We start from the raw sequence: 16,952 nt of genomic DNA on the forward strand, positions 1-16,952 counted from the left end.
TTTTTTTAAATAGAAAGCCATGTGCCATCTTGCGATTCCAGGTTCCCTGATCAGACAAACAGCTCTCTTTGCACTTTTTGATGGTACCTATTGCAAATATGATTGTTCACTTTGCATGTGCACCACAGGAGCACCGTTCTTACTTTTTGTAAGGGTTAAAGACCTGGGGTGAAGTGGAGCAGATGGAAGATAAACAGTAGGTACCTTACTGTGCCGATGCTGCTGCGTGCTACCGCAGCAGCAGTGGCGTCAGCTCATTTGCTCTCAGTTAGAGCTAGACATCACAGGGGTGGACTAGCTCCAGTGGCACGACAGAGCTGGGTCTCCCTTACTTCACTGAACATAATACGTGCCCAAACTTTCCGGATCACCTGTGTCACTGAAAGCAAGAGATCTGAATTCAGAGGCTATATAAACAGCGTAAAATAAATCACATACACTCGTCTTTGGCTCAGATAAGCTTATTTTGCATTTAACAGATATTTTATATGTCCCCTTTAGGAACTGTATCAGATAAGCTTTTTCAATCTTATTCATGCCTTACATGTTTTTATAGATGGCAACTGTCTGCCTTACTATAATCAAGAACATAAATAACTAGTGCACAGACCTATGACAGTATCTTTAGTCTGCTTATTGTCATCTATTTATGGTACAGTAATGGTTTATTTCTCAGTCAAAAGCCTTGGATTGTGTATTTTAATGGAGATTTAAGGCTGTGATACCGCTGGCATTCAAACTGTGTAAGAGAAGAGCGCGTTAGAAAAGCTCAAGATTTACTGCTGAACTGTCAGTCTTTTTGCTACCGAGCGTCTTTAGCAGTAGCTCCAATGGAGGCTTTGCCCACTGCTGGGAAGCAGACACAGCGATTAATGAACCTGAGGCGTACTAATCAAACATATGTTTTCTTGACACAATGATTGTGTTATATATCACATATGAATGTACAGGCCTTTATCTTTCCTTAATGATCTAGCAAGGGGTCTTTTTTAAATGTGGGTGTTTTTCATGCGCTCCTTAGATTTGTTCCACAGGGGGTGACCATTAAAAACATCTGACGGGCATGCAGTTAGCCAGCTCCCTGCTGAGATTAGTAAAATACTATATTTAGTAATCGCACTACATCAAGGAACTCCAGCATTGCAGGAAGCAGTTTGATTCAACGCTTTTTTCTGATTTTTTATTTTTATTTTATGTCTTATTTTTTCATCTGGGACAACTTTTTTCATGTCTTTTGTATCTTTTTTGTATCTTGTAATTTTTCATAAAAGACTTTCTTCATACTATAGGACTTCCCCTAATTTTGTTTTCTTTGTTTTTACTGTAGTCCTACTCTGTCCTACTCTCACAAATAAAATCTGTGGAATTGTAGAGCAGATACTAAGACTAAGAGTGCCATGGGATATTTTGAATTTCTCACGTGCTGCTCCCTGTTTGAAAAGACTAATCTATTATTTGTTGGAAACTCTCTACAGATAACACCTATATACTAGAATAATATACAGTGAAAAATCCTAACATTGACTTTGAGAGAATGGTTTGAAATTACCAAGTATATTTCAATTATTTTAGCACCAGGCATATTTCTTCATTGGTATATAGGCATAAAACAGAGTCTGAGCAGAAGCAGGATTCTTATATTTTCTCTAGTAGAAGATCACACGACTCCTAGTAGATGAGATGAGTAACAGAAATAGTAATATAAAGGACAAATACGGAAAAGAGAATTGTTTCACCAAGAAGTTAAAGGAACAAAATGTTTCATGAGAATGTTCATGAGAGCATTGCCCAAGTCAAAGCTACTTATTTTAGATTTGATTTTTGAGTCACATTCTAGTTTGTTGGTAGCTGTAAATCCAGAGCAACCTTTGTGGAATCTTTGAAATTATTCTGTAAATTCAGGAGAAAATTTGATGCTTTCACTTTAAGGGGTAGATTTAAAGGAATACCATCCTTTGTTCTAAGAAAATAGTCCTGACTTGTCAATCCAGAAGATTTGTGCAGTGCTGAACATAATGGCATTTTATTACCTAGTTTATTTCTGTCTAGCATTCTAAGACTCCTGCTGATGCTTTGACTCAGAGTAGTTTTTGGTTTGGAAACATGAACTCCAGTGTCACAGATAACTTCTTTCTTTTGATAATTCATTTTTTTTTCAGTTAATAAATGTTCAAGAAGGAAAGTGTTTGGCCAGACAGAATTTGTGTTTCAAACTGTAAACATCTAAGTAGCAGTATATGAAAATAGTAGCCTTTATTTTTGCTCACTTCAGTCTCTTGGTAATATATAGTTAGCTTGTTTCAAACAGTAGTTTAGTATCTTACAGTTAAGCTTGGTTATTAGGTACTAGTGAAGCAGGTCTCCCCCCTTCCTCAGTTGTGAGTCAGTAAAACATAGCTCCCCCTTTGCATGCATTGATGCAAAAGGGCGGATGTTTAAATTCAGGAGTGCCCACTAAAGACCAGGAGTCTACCCCTGTGCTTGAAGTTAGGAGCGTTGTGTTTGCTCTTATCTGAAATTGCATAGTGGCTCAGCGCTTCTTGCAAGAGAAATCCTGCAGTATTTTTACAGTTTCTATCAGCATGCTTAAGCATAGTGAAGGATCTTATAGTAAAGCTAGGTTCAAGAGGCATGTATTTACATAATTACAAAAGAAATGGGAATTTTTCTGCTTCTAGAACAGCATTATGATAGAGATAGCCTGAACTGTAATTTATTATGCAGTTTTATACAGGGCAATTCAGTTTTTCCTTTATGAAAAAACATACAAGATTGAGAATTTTGGCTATGCCATTCCACATGCAGTTGTAACATTGCAAACATTCATTTTATGTCTTTCTTTATGTGATGCTATAAATGTACTTCAAAATATTTCCATCTCTTCAGTAATGTAAAATATTAAAAACAAGGGCCAAATTTTGACATAGCTGTAAAATGGATTCAGGCCATCACATACATTTCAATGTACGTATGCCAGTTAGTAGTATCGCTGCATGCATAGTCATACGTTACAACTTATTTTGTTCCTGCCTGAAGTAATCTCTTAAAAGGGTGCATAGCTGCAACCCCTGAGAACATCACACATAAAAGCCTGCACGTATGAGTAAATCCATGGCATGCACTTGTGGAAAAAAAGAGTCCTCTAGAATTTGCTTCATTATTTTGATGCCTGGGATGCACTTTGCATTTTATAGGCAGAGGTTTTGTGCCCTGTCTACACAGAACAATGGAGTGCTGTGTTTGGGATTCCTGAGCTAGTTATAAATGATTTATCTCTGATCCTAGAAGTGTGCAGTTACCCAGGAGAAAACCTAGCGGTGCTGTATGCTTTTTTCCAATAAATGAGCAGACTCCTTTAGAGTTATTGCCAGGATCTTGTTGTGGCACTGCTTTGTGCTGTGTGGACATACCTTTGAAGAGCATTACATGTAAATCACTCATAACAGTCTGAGGAGGCTGGATCCTTGAATTTTGCTCGGAAACTTACACAGCCTTTACTACAGGCATCAGTAGGTTAACCTGGGCATTATTTTCTAACCAAATCCTGATGCTGTTCTTTAAAGTCTCTTCTATGTTATCCAAATAAAGCATTCTGAATTTTAATGAGAGCCATTTTATTGCTGTTTAATCCGGAAAGTGCACTGAGCTAATTTATGAATGTACCTTAATTACAAAAAAATTAAAGCCTGAATATTAGGCACTGCACATGGATAGTAATTACTTTCATAACCCTTTTGTTTTTACCTACCTAATATATGGAAAGGGAAAATGCCTAATTGTGGTTAGGCCTGAGGCCTTAATCACAGGTTATAGTCCCAATGCTGCCATTCACTGCTGCCAATTCTGAGTGAATTTGGAGGAGTCATTTAACTTGAGTCCACAGACTGCCCTTACCTGCCTAACAGAGTTATGGTGAAGATGAGCAGTAGTTAAGCACTCTCAACTCTTAAACTACAGGCACTTACTAACTTTAAAAAAGCAAAGTATTACTGTAGTTGTTAATCTTAGTAATGGCCATGTAATCACTCTTAGAGCGCTTGGCCAGCCTTCCGTTGCCGCTCCTTAATCACAGATACTGAAGAAAGCACTTACTGTGCCTTCACGTTTCTTGCCTTGGATGCTAATGATATCCTTAAACCAGTTTTATAGATATTCAGGCTCCTCCCATACTTAGTCATAATAGCATGGACATAGAAACTGAAACGTTTACAACATACTTCTGGCTGAAAACCTAGACGCATCTGCTGCTGTTCAGACTATTTGATAGCTATTAGACTGCTACTGTTTCTTCCAAAGTGCCTATTTTGGGCGTTCTGCTCAAATAAATGAATACCCATGTACACTCGGTTAACAACAAACAACCTTTAGATCATAGATCAAATATGAAGAAGAAAGAGAATTAAAATAGAGCTCGAGAATGCAGCAGCTGGACTGATTAATAACAACATGGATTTACTGGGATATCACACATGCCCATGCCAAAATGCGTAAAGGAAATCAGAATGTTTCTGTTGACTGTAAGGAAATCTGTAGCTTAGAGAGATTTGATGAAAAGACAAAACTTGATTTTATCCCCCACTCAAAGTCCAATCATTTGTTTTTAGATCACTGTATTATATCATTGACATAGAAGATGTTTATTGTGGTTAAACTGAAGAGCTTCAACACGGCAAGAGATAAGTAGAGAGCTATTGTCTTAAGAAACTACTGGTCTGTATCCATTAAGATGAGGCCAAGAGTGCATCAAGAAATTCCTTCAAGTTAAACCTAGAAATAAATTAGACTTCCAGATTTATTGTGTTCTGAACTTGGAACTACAAAGGAGTCGTAGATCAAATCTCCTGTTGCCGGAGATTATGCTGTCATGTAATACTTATTGTAATCTTTCTTCTGGCTATCTCTTGTTCTTTCAGCTTGTTAAACTTGCTGTAGTCCAGTGGACATTAGTGAACTGCAACTGCATTCATATTATTTTTCATTAACAATAAGCCTATAACATGCTATGCGGTTCCAAAAGCTCCATTGCTCCATGCGCACTGTAAGATATGTCCTTTTCTAGGAGAGCAGCTTTTGGCCCTTGCGCTATGTCATACTCGCAGCGCAGAATCATCTGCGTGTGCTTCTCTGCCCCATTTCCCCAGTTTGCACTCCCACAACAGGTACTCAGCAAAGTATCTAGCTTGCAACCAGATACCGCAGTTTTGGAGACTTGATAAGTTCTTCTCATAACAGTAGTCCCTGACATTTAAAGAACTTGAGTTTATATTTACAAGCCAAATTTCATACCTTCATACCTCTTTCGATTAATCAAAGTTAAACCATTGTATATGTGAAGGGGCCTCTTGTGGTTTCTAAGTAAGTAGTATGGCTTTTCTGGCAGAGAGCCACAAGCAATTTAGTAGGCACATATTGTGGGAGTTGAGAGACAAAGAAAGGATGGACCAGAAAGCTTTAAGAAGGGCTGAGTGAAATCAATATTTCTATGCACAGTTAAAAGGAGAAGTCTGCACTGTATATCTTACTTTTGACCACAGCTAAACTGTTTTTATGTGTTGTCATTAAAGTTAATTCTGTTAATTCACCGAGGACTTTTTTTTCCCTCTCACTCAGCCAGCTTTGCATTGGTTTTGCTTCAGCTGAATTATTCCAATTTACACCTGTGGCAGGGAAGAGTTAGGCAGAATAGGTATAGTACACATGGTGTACAATTAAGTATCAGAGACATCTCTAAATGAGTTCTGTAGGAATAAGTCTATCACAACTCCTAGTTCTCTTCAGAAATAATAGTATTTAATTTTGTAGCTTAAATGTAAAGATGAGGCTTTATCATATAACCTTTCCATGAGATCTATACAGTTGTAAATAGATACTAACATAAAAGGTCTGTCTCCAGCAGAGCTGATCTCGCTTTCCATTTCTGACAGGGGTCACATAGCCAATGTAAATTACCACCATAAACTAAATTCCACCTCTGCTGTAGAACAAAGTGCTTGATCTGCCCGTCTAGAAACCAGGAGCTACGTAGCAGATTGTAATGTTTCAACAATTCAGCATGAACGGCAACCTGCAACATTTAAATTACTTTTATCTCTACCAACTAAAATCTATCCTTTCTTTAGGGGTTTTAAGAACTGTGTGAAGGTGACTTGAAGGGAAGAAAAATAATTTAAGTAGAAGCAGTATCTTCCTCTGTATTTCATGCAAGAATCAGGTTTAATATGCACAACTAGACATTAGTAGGGAATGAATTACTCTCAGAAAAGGATAGCCTAGACGTCTCAAGAAGAATATGAATTCTTCTCCATGTTATCTGTCATTTTCATTTAATTACCAAATCCAGTTCAAATATACAACATTACATAGCAATATCAAAAGAGTTAGTGGATTTCAGTAAAAATGGCATTGCAGCTGAAAAATTAAAACTATAATTGCCAAGTTTTTGGAGGTATAATGATTTATGTGGATGTTCTATAACTAAGCTACAAAATGCTGTTAAAGATAACATCTAGGTGGAAAAGGATAACTTGAAACTGACTCTTATAGTTGTATAAATATAGTGCCTTGAATTTACTCCCAAAGGTCTCAGGAACTGAAGAACCATAGCACTTAAAAACTGTCCAACAAGCAGATCACAGAAAACTTGCCCTCAGTTCAGTACTTGACTACTTAGAGTATTTTACACACTCCTTGTTTTATATTAAAGATGAATTCAATGTAAATGTTTGGAATTCTTCTTACAAACTTGTTGAAAAGGGACAGAGTATTTTAGCATGACTCCCTTGTGCAAACCTGGTGTTTAGCAGATTACGTATGTTATTCTGTTATAGGTACACTACAGTGATAGACAAAATGGCAAAGAGTGTATGACCTGTTTGACACTGTCTCCTGTGCAGATGACTTTCCAAGGTATCGGAAGCTCCATTGAAGCCAGCCATGACCAGGTATAATACCTTCACCCCACGCTCCTGTAATTTTATTAATATCTAGTAAGGCCAGAATGTCAGCATTAGTACGTTTCAAATTTAGACACATCTATGCTTTTCATGTAGCATGTTCTTATCACTGGGATTTGCCTATCTTGCCATAATTTGACTAGATCTAAGGAGTGACCTGGAAATGGGACAGAACTCCATATGCGGCTCAAAGAAGAGTTTGTTTTGGTTTTAAAGACAGGTTTCTGTGAAAGTTTTGTTTAATTTTATGCATGTGTCAGGTTCTGTCTATCCATTTTTTTCCTGGAAGATTATGGGTAGCTGGAAAACAAGTGAGATGAAGCCATCATCTGTCACAAGCAACTGGCATTTGAGAGGGGAAAGGGATTGTTAATCAAACTGTGTAAAACTCATTTTGTTTGGCTGTTCTTAAAATGTTTAATACAGGCTTCTGGCCGACAGCCAGGAGAAAAAAATCTCATTATTAATCACTTATCACCGAGCTGCTTCAGGTGGGAATTGAAGGGGGCTTCCATTGTACTTATACACTCTTATGTATAAAATCAAGACAAGACTAGACTTTTGATACTCCAGAAGATTTCAAAGCAAAAAAGGAAAAAAGTAGAAGAAAACTTTAAATGAAACCTTGCACCTTTCAGATCTTCAGTGGGTTGCAAAAAGCACCATTTCTATTTGCCTTAGCAAGCCATCTTTAAATTGATTGTGCTAACATCTAGCGCAGATTTTGTTCAGACTATGATGTGCAAGATTCTCTAGGGAAAACGGAAAAGTCATCTTAAGAATTATCAGAATTAGTTACAGATGCTCTTGGCCATATTTTAGGTTGCTGTTTTTTAGTAGAAGTTTTTAAGAAGTTAGTTGTTAACATAAACTAAGCTCATTAGTTATTTACATGATAACTTGAGGATACTTCCTGTCCATAAGTGTTTGGTACTTTGCAGTAATGGAGACCTGTGGTAAGTCAAACTGATTCAACAGCCGTATTCCGTTCAATTCTCATTTCATCCAGCAACTGGTTGATACTATTCTAAACTCCGTTAGTTTTTCTTTCAGTAAGATTGCCTTTTAAAATGTAGTTATATCTCAAATATAATATTTAGACATTTCAATGAATTTAAGGTGGTCTCTGTCAATTTGGTAACAGCTACGTTCTGGGCTACCAGCCAGCTTGGCCTTTGTCTAAGCATTTATTTAGGCTAGCATATGATATGTAAACAGAAAAAGACTGTGTAAGCAAAAAGCAAGTTTAATCTGTCTGAATAATTATATATTTAAAATGACTAAACGAGAAAGCATTATTGAGCTTGCGAAGTCAAGCACCTTGAAGCTAGGAAATTCCAGATTATGTGCGGCCTTAGTTCCCTAGTGTACCCATTCAGTGCTCTGAACGGGACTTTCTAGCAGGAAAAAAATGCATAAAGTCATCAAGCTGAAGATTATATCATAGCTTGTACACGAATAAGTAGAATTAAGTTTACTTGGACCATTACGAAGATAGAATTTCCTAATCTTGCTTCAATTTGCAGTGTAAAGAATGTTCCTTCCGCATTTTTCTTAGTTATATAATTTTCCACAGGGTTATTTAAAAGGGAAAAAAACAGTTTATCATTCCATGATTGGGTGGTTGTTGCATCAATGAACCCTCCTCACTTGTGCCAAGATTTCCTCTGAGCTGTGGGCAGACGAAAATGATCATCTAAAAGCCAGGTGGCAACTGGTGGGTCACAAGTAGATCCAAATACTGGTCGGGAGTCACAAAGTTCTACTTGTCCCATCCTAAGTATCAAAAGAATTCCACTTTCTGGGGAGGACAGATACTATTCACTGCTTGTGTTTGATGAGGAGGATGGCAGCACTGGAATGAAGCATTATTTGCCATTATCTAAATAGATAGAGAAAATTGAATCAAACAAAACGAAACAAAACAAAGCAAACAAACGGAAGGTACACCAACTATTTGGCAGGCACTGGAGTTAATTAATAACAAAATTAAGGCTCTTAATGGGCTAACTAGAAAAAAAAAACATTCTCCTCCTCATTCCTTGTGATTTGGTATGATTTTTCTTGTTTTTCTACCATTTCGCTCCCAGCAGGTTTATTTGATACCTTATTCTTGAAAAACAGGAAAAAGGACTTCTGTGCATTTCTTAAGCTGAATTATCCTCATTTTTAAGTTTCAAATGAAGTAAGTGCAAGCTGCCATATACTATAAAACTTAAAGTCTGGAACGTTTTCTTTAACTAATGTAATCTGTTACTTGTATAGCATCTCTTTTATTTTGTGTAATAATTAAGATGAACTAGTTGCCTAAAAGCCTGTGGTTTCAATGGTGACATGCTGATTTGAATCAGCTAAGAGACGTGGCATGGTGTGACTTCAGCATCTGTCTTCTCTACTTGTAAAGATAATTTTTCTCGTTTTCGTTCTGAAATGCAGATTCTGTAAATTCTGACTTTGTTTCATAGAAAGCTATCTGAATGAGAATCTGGAATAGTTTCTCTATAGGAAAGTGGTGGAATCTTTTTTATGAGTGCACCTAATAAACCAGCGGTATACTAGAATTGACAGGATATTGTGGCAGAAAGATCATAGTTGACCAAATACCTTTTTTTCCCATCTCTTATTCTGCTTCTTATATTTGCTTCATAGAAACCATTTTGTTTCTATAATAAATTTGAATGGTATCTTGTACGTATGATTATTAATGGTTTGCTTTTTTTGTAAAGAAAAGCAAAAAAAAGAAAAAGAAAGAAAGAAAAAAACAGGTTCCCAATGGAACAGGTTTCCCCATTTCCAGCATGATAGTGGGCTTGTTAGATTGATGTTATCTTTTATAATATAGGAATATCTTTCATTATACATATCCAGTGGGATGTTTGTTACCCAGTAGATACCAATGTGGTTACAATTCAACATAAGTATATTTCCTTGCTTTTTTGAATCTACTAAGACTTGACACAGCAGTTTTTCAAATCACTTGCTCTTTTCCTGTATGGTATAGAGAATTCATCTCTTTATTCTTTAGGTTGTTTTAACTTGTGATTTTAATGGATTTTTTTTTTCCAAATGCTTCATCCATTTGAGCAATTTCAGAGTAAAATACGTATTTCATATTGGTACTAGTTAGCGTGCATTTTCAGTACTTGATTGCTAAGGCATATCTCATCTGGTCATGAAGCAGTACTGTGGAAGCTGTTGCTGGTCTGTATTTTATTCCTAAAAGTAACTTTTATTCTCTTTGGGCAAACAATAAAAAGGGGAAACATTTCTGTAATATCACTGCCGTCTAGTCTGCCACAGGTTCTGTTGCATTTTGTGTTCAGATATGCCAGCTTCTTTGGTAGAAATGTAATGGTTTTAGAATATTTTTTCCTGAAATATCTTCTTCTCCATTTTCTCTTTCCCGGTATCTAATAGCATCCTTATCAACTTTCCCTTTTTTTCCTAAATGGCCACTATTTTTACAATTTCTTTCTGTAAAACTTAGCTACAAGCTGCTTTCAGTTAAAATGATCACCACCTCCTACTCTCCAATATTTCTACTAGATTTCGAAAAAGCCAGTGTTGGGCACACCTTCCATATTTGCATATGTATTTTGGGAACTTGCAATGTTGCCATCTTTTGTGACTGTATAATAACGGGTGTTTTTCTGAATGCTTTGGCCCTAAGTCTATGTGACTACAGAGCTCTGCTTCAGGGGTATAAATAGACTTGTAGTTCTCATAGCTGTTAAGAAAAAACTGAAAAAATGGGTGCCCTCTTATGACTTTCAGGACGGAAGACAAATTAAAAATGTAAAAAGTCATTCTTAAATAAAATTATTTTAAGTCAGTCCTGGAGGTGGGAAGGGAAGAACAGATAAAGCTCATCTTCAGATTTTTGAATTCCTGATGTAGAACGCTCTGCCTGTACAATTAAATTTTAAGTCAAAATAACTTGATATTCATGGAGGGGTGGCCAGTTTTCTACTTAGACAGCTCAAAGACCAGTGATTTTCTTAAAATCTCATTACTTTAGTACTTTTTGATAATTTTGAATATTTAACGTTTTAACTTTTAATATATGAATTTGGACATAGCCTTGTTTTTTGGAGCTGGCATTACTGTCAGTTTATTTATTACTGAATTCTACGATATAGTTCACCCAGTAGTTCTGATAACGTGCTGGTGGAGTGATAAAAATTAATCTTTTATGCTCAGCTTGTATCCTGAGTCCAGGATCACTTAATCCCATCCAATATGTTTGTGTTGTATGTTAGAGTGTGTTTGTTCGAATTCGCCTACTTGTCACAATAGGTAAAATAAAATACTTTTTTATTTTCTAGGACAGATAATAAATTATCAAAGTTCCCTTCTTATGTAATGTTATATATATAAAATCTACCATTATTATCAGTTTTACTTTCAGGTATAAAAATAGCTGGAAAGAGAATAAGCAGGGGCAGAAATTGTAGAATTGGAAGTGTTACCTATGAGATAGACTTGATAAGCGAGTACAGCAGAGAGGGGGGCTGAAATGAAAGCAAGATGCCATCATCAACAGTTTCAAAAATTGCTGATGGAAAATCTGATGGACAGCAGTAACAAACAAACTGAAACGTGCTATGTAAGAAACTGTCGATGTCTTCCTGCAAACTGGTGCTACTGGGCAGGGTTAAGGGCTTACGGTGACACCCTGAGATGAGCAACTCTTCATGTCACTTGAATACAGCGAAGATAGAAGAAGTCCTCGAGGGGCAAGAGAGCCAGGAGGTGGGCGAACAGGCTCGAGGAACAAATGCTTGGAGCATCAAAGCTCAAGACAAGGTTTAAGATGAGCCTTACCTTGCATTAACAGAAAATACATGGAGGAAAGATGGAGTTTGTATGGTGTGAGGACTATTTGTAGAGCATGCTGGGAAAGGCATCTTCTCCTGGGGAATTTATGTTGGCCGGACTCACTGGCTGACTTATTTGCGGTGGGGTTGGGAGTCTGGACTCCTGGTTTCCATCCTCAGTACTACTCCTCCCCTTTCCTCTGATGATATTACTGATTTTACTTTTTTGCTGTGTCTCCCTATCAGCACCTTTGCAGCAGCTTCCTGAGGTAGTGGGACTCCTTCAGACTTTCTCAGGAGAGTTAGCACCCTTCCCACAAGGGAGAGCAATGCCTCCTTGCTCATGCAGGCCTAGAAATCGCAAACAAGAAAAATTCCAAACAAAAACCCCCCTAAACTAATGGTGCTGTCAGTGAGTATGAAGAGGAAGAGAATTTGTCCGCTGCTGTTACCAGAGAATATGAATGGCATTAGGATTTTAGTTAAGGTACCTTTCCGCATCAGAAAAAACAATTTTCCGTGAACACTGCAGGATTTAATATTCCTGCTCAAAATGAATTTTCTTCTGAGGCAAAATGAATATTTTCAAGATGTTCAGATTTACTTCATGGTAGAGATTTGAGTCATGGACATAGTCAAAAAATGAGAAGATGCTAGGATTTTCTTTAAAAAATGAGTGCATTCCTTTCTCTACTGGTATTATGTGCTTCCCCTGTCAGCTCAGTTCTGCTTTATTTTCCTCTGTTCAGTTCTTAGTTCTCGGGGGTGGTTCTGTAATAAAAAGATAAAAGCTTAGTTTGACCTAGTAAAAAATTTCTAGCCAGTTTTCCAAAGCTCAGTGATTTCTTCATAGCCCCTTCGGATTCAGGACTCCTGCCTGTTCTTGCAAAAACATCTCATGCGACTAAGACTCCTTCTCCTTCCCATACTGTCTGGGGGCTGCTGCCTTTTCCTCAGTGACTCTGTAACCCTCAAGATGGCTCAAGTATAGCCATAGCTGAGCACCTGATGCTCTGAAAGAGACAGTTCACTGTGACAGAAATGTAAACTACTTTTGATGTAGAGCACCAAACTTTACTCTTCTCTTTTTTTGTATTGGGAAAGTTGCACCTTTTACATTTGACATTCCCATTAGGAGTCATCCCATCAGGTTTTAGTTATGCTCACAAGGTTGCTGTCTGCTATTGAGTACCTTTTGCTCGACTGCTATGCTCCCTGTGGCTGTATATAGAAGCTTTAGCACATTCTCTCCTTATTCTTCATCTTCTGTTTCACATTAACTCAATTTGGATGTACGTGACAGAGCATTTGCTTTTCCCTCGCAACTGCTGAAGTTTTCCTTGATGAGCCTGAGATCAAACGCTTGTATTTGTTCAGAATGTATAATCTTTCATTTTCAAAAAGTAAGTTACTAATTAACTGCCGAATGGGAACAGAACGTAAACCGAAGCAGTGCTGTCTTCCAGGCAGGCTGCTTCAGTGCTCTCGTTCAGGCCTTCCCAAGCAGCTTCGTAACGCAGCGGCTTCTTACTGAAGATGCAGCATAAGATTTCTCAGCACTCCGTGTATGTATCTTTGTTTACACAGTAATGTGAACAGGGTATGAAGTGCTACTATTGTATTCTGATGGTATCTTACGTGCTTGCTGTGTAAATGATAACAAAACAAGACTCTGCCAATGTTTTGGGTACTATTTCCGCCTCTGTTGAGAAAAAAAAAAAAATCTCAGAACATACCTATGGCAACCGTAGGTGAGGTTTTGCAAGAGCAGTGTGAGGTTGTTCCCTCCCCTTCAGTTCATCCCCTGTCCTGGCTGTGGGCTCCTCTGCTCCCTGTACCACTAAGTGGGCAGAACCTAACTCCAGCTTTTAGCTTGGGGGTTTAGATGAGACCAGAGCTGAAGTGAAGGAGAGAGCAGGAGTGCACAGCCAAGGGAAGAGGAGGGGGTGCCATCCCCTTCCACACTAGCAAGCCGTTAGATCAGCTTACCCATGTTGTAAAGCCTCACTTGGGGAGAACAAACCAAAAACTAACTCTGCATGAAAGGAACGTGATTTTTCCTGTAGAAATTTATATCTGGTTCATCATTCTTAAGGCAATTCACTGTGCAATAGCATGATCTGGTACAAGGAAGGGAACAGGGATGCACACAGAAGGAAGAAGGAAGAGCAAGATTGCAGCTGCCCTGACCTAGATAAGTTTAGCTTTTTTGAAACTGAAGCCTTAGTAGTTGCTTGTATGATCCATTAAAAAACCTTAGCAGGCTTTCAGTGCGGTGTAGCATGTGGAAATGAAAAGAAAGGTATAAAGAACATGCAATGAGCTAACCTGCCACTGGCCTCAGTTTGTAATCTGTTTCTGGTTTGGTTAGTTTTACTGCTACTTTAGGCTCATCTGACCCATGGTGAAATGTAAAATCTTTAATTTTCATGTTGCTGCAGTTGCTTTTTGGGAAGGCAAGAAGCTTAAAAGGAACAGGTATTAGAAAAGTTTGGAAAAGGTACAAGAGTCAGTCTCTTTTCAGTTTGTCACACTACAGCAGGAAATTCAGCCCACTTGCAGTACCAAGAAATCTTAACATTTTTTTCCCTGGCAGGATCAAGCAGAAAGAAAACACCAGGGCTAGGCTCTTCTCTTGCTTAACAGTTAGAAATGGATAGACAGACATCTACTAGACAGAAGCTGGTAACAGTGATGGAGCCCAAAGTGAAGTGAAAGGAATCCCCCTCCCCAGTAGCTGGTCTTGCAGTTGGGATTTTTCATCTTGACCCCTGATGGCAGCATTTTCATTTTAATAGCTATATTAATTTGAATAGCTAGGGCTGGTAAAGTCTTTCAAACCTTGTGAAATAAAACTAACACACAGTCAAAACTCACAGTGGTATTAGAATGGTATTAGCAATGCTTATGCTCTGTTTCATTGCCCACTCTGTACTTGCAAGAGTTACTGTGGCATTTTCCACGCTCTAATCAAAGTAATACCATGTCCATTTGTTGATATGTGTTTAATCACTTGTCATTCAGTGAAGCTGCTTAACATACTAATTATATAATTGGCATTTCAGCATGCATCACATTTCCTTAACTGTTCTACTAGACAAAATAATGATTTGCACATGTTGCATCTGCAGAATTGTCCTTTTGCCAAAATAGTGTTTGTCACTGAGTTTTGTCACTTTTCATGAAGTAATATCAAATAACTGGCATTATGCCTTCACCTTGTACAAATGAAGTTTCATAGATTTTTGTTTGCGTGATCATCATACAAACAACTGGTTCTACATAGTGCAAGTAGAAACAAAATTTGACGTCCTAGCCCCCTTCATTTCAAGGAAGCTAGGTTCTCATAATAAATCTTTTCACAGTAGACTTAAGGGGAAAAAGAGGAGGCTGGGTATTGTAAATAATTACAAGGGAATAGCCGAGCTTATGTAACTGAGAAATACAGAGGGATATAACAAAACTGACCGCTCCCCTCTATCTCTGTCACCACTTTATTCTTCAACTGGGAGTAGTTTGATCAAATTGGTACAATTTTCCTCTAAGTATCTCCTCAGAGTTTAAAACTGTTTTTCCTTTTTCTTTTTGAGATGATAGGTCTACACTGCATAACCAGCCCTGGTGGTTAGCTGGAATAAGCACGTCTGAAAATTTAGTATTAGAGAGCACCACATTCCCACTGCAAGCTCCTACCGTCTGTTGTGTCTGGATAACATATGTAGATACTCATCTGTGTGCAGCTTGGCCCATGTTTCAAATGCTGAAGTGCTTTTTTTCAGTCTGTTGAAGGCAAACAGAGGTGGGATTACCAGAAGAACAAATGAATGACTTTGTCAAGCAATGGGAAGAGCAGGAAAATAGTCAAGTATGCATTCTCAGTGCAAGTTGTGGCAACCTCCTGTCCAATTTAAAGTTCAGTTCTAAATTTAAGTTACCCGCTGAGCTGTGCTACTTGGAGCACAAATAAGTACATTAGAGAGCTGGATCTCTGACGAGTATGAGGAAGTTGTGGAGTTATGTTTAGGAACACTGAGCTTAAAGTCAGCTCCTAGACATGGTGCAACAGTATCTTGCTTTCTTCCTTAAACAGTTCTTGGGTTCTTGAACAAAAAATCCCTCATCAAGAGAGAACTGAAGACTTACTCTAGCTTACTTACTAATGGTTTGCCTTAGAAAATGATTTCACTTTCCCTTTTTACATGACTGCATTGTGTCCCTGACAGAAAGCATGAGGCATATCGAGAGGAAAAGCAGGTTTTAATATTCTTTTCTAGAACTCATTTAACATAGCATCTTGTCTCTTGCCTCTCTTGTCTCCTAAACTCATTTGAAATATAGATTTGGGTAGTCACACCGGATTTCTCTAATCTCTGAGTCAGAGCATTTCCCTGTTTGAGAAAGGAAGGAAGGAATCACTGACTAACTTTTTCTTGAAAGCATCAAATGCACAATATTCTCATTTAATACAGGAGTTCCTACATCCCCCGAATCTCCATATAATGGTGTTCTCCATTTTGTAGCACTTACAGGCCATATAGATCATCTGTGTTCCAATAACAGTGCTTCATACCAGCAGGATCCTTCACATATGCTAAATATAAGAGTACTTCCAAGTAATTATACCCTGTCAAGGGTCCAGGACTTGAGATAATAAACATTAAAAAGGAAGTATCAAGCACAACCCAAATAATGAACTCTAAGTTAAACTTTAAATTATATATGTATTTCTTTATATTCATTCTTTCTCTTTCCCATCATTAGAGAGACTGTGAGACCTAATTTTCCGCAGATCCTTTGGGCTGTAGAAATAATTGATTTTCCAGTCCAAAATCTCCTCTCTCATCCTTTATCCTCTCAAAAAAAAAGTTCAAATTGGTCCAAAATAAAGAAAAAAATAGTTCTAGCCAAAAAAAATAATTAATTTTGTACTTGAGTATTTGTAGTGAAGCTAGAAAAATGGCTGAGATTCACAGAACTGGTGGGAAAGATGATGAATTCTTCTAACTACTAGCTCAGTGGTGAGGGTACTTGTGCACGATGCAGAACGTGTAAAGTTTATTCTATCCCTGTTCCTGCAGGAACATGAATCTTCTACAGGAAGCCTCATGCTACAGAGCAATATGGTTGTGTAGCCACTGGAACAGGAATCAATGCCCACAGAGTCATCACTTTCCTTGACTCT

At 37.8% G+C, this 16,952-nt stretch overlaps 1 protein-coding gene across 8 annotated transcripts in view; it reads left to right on the forward strand.

Annotated features, from left to right (window-relative positions):
* The window catches only part of STAU2 (staufen double-stranded RNA binding protein 2), a 171,899-nt gene that overhangs the window by 102,564 nt on the left and 52,383 nt on the right, over positions 1–16,952 (forward strand). For 7 of the 8 annotated variants that reach the window (XR_011139188.1, XR_011139187.1, XM_068932499.1 and 4 more), the window contains exon 13: positions 6,828–6,941. The exons of the other annotated variant lie outside the window; for it this stretch is intronic. Coding sequence is in view for 5 of the 7 variants with exons in the window: in XM_068932499.1 (XP_068788600.1) it covers positions 6,828–6,941 (114 nt within the window). In the remaining 2 variants the exon portion in view is untranslated. The remainder of the gene's footprint in view (positions 1–6,827; positions 6,942–16,952) is intronic. 8 annotated transcript variants of the gene reach the window in all.

The sequence above is a fragment of the Struthio camelus genome, chromosome 2 (assembly GCF_040807025.1).
Source record: "Struthio camelus isolate bStrCam1 chromosome 2, bStrCam1.hap1, whole genome shotgun sequence".
Lineage (NCBI taxonomy): Eukaryota > Metazoa > Chordata > Aves > Struthioniformes > Struthionidae > Struthio > Struthio camelus.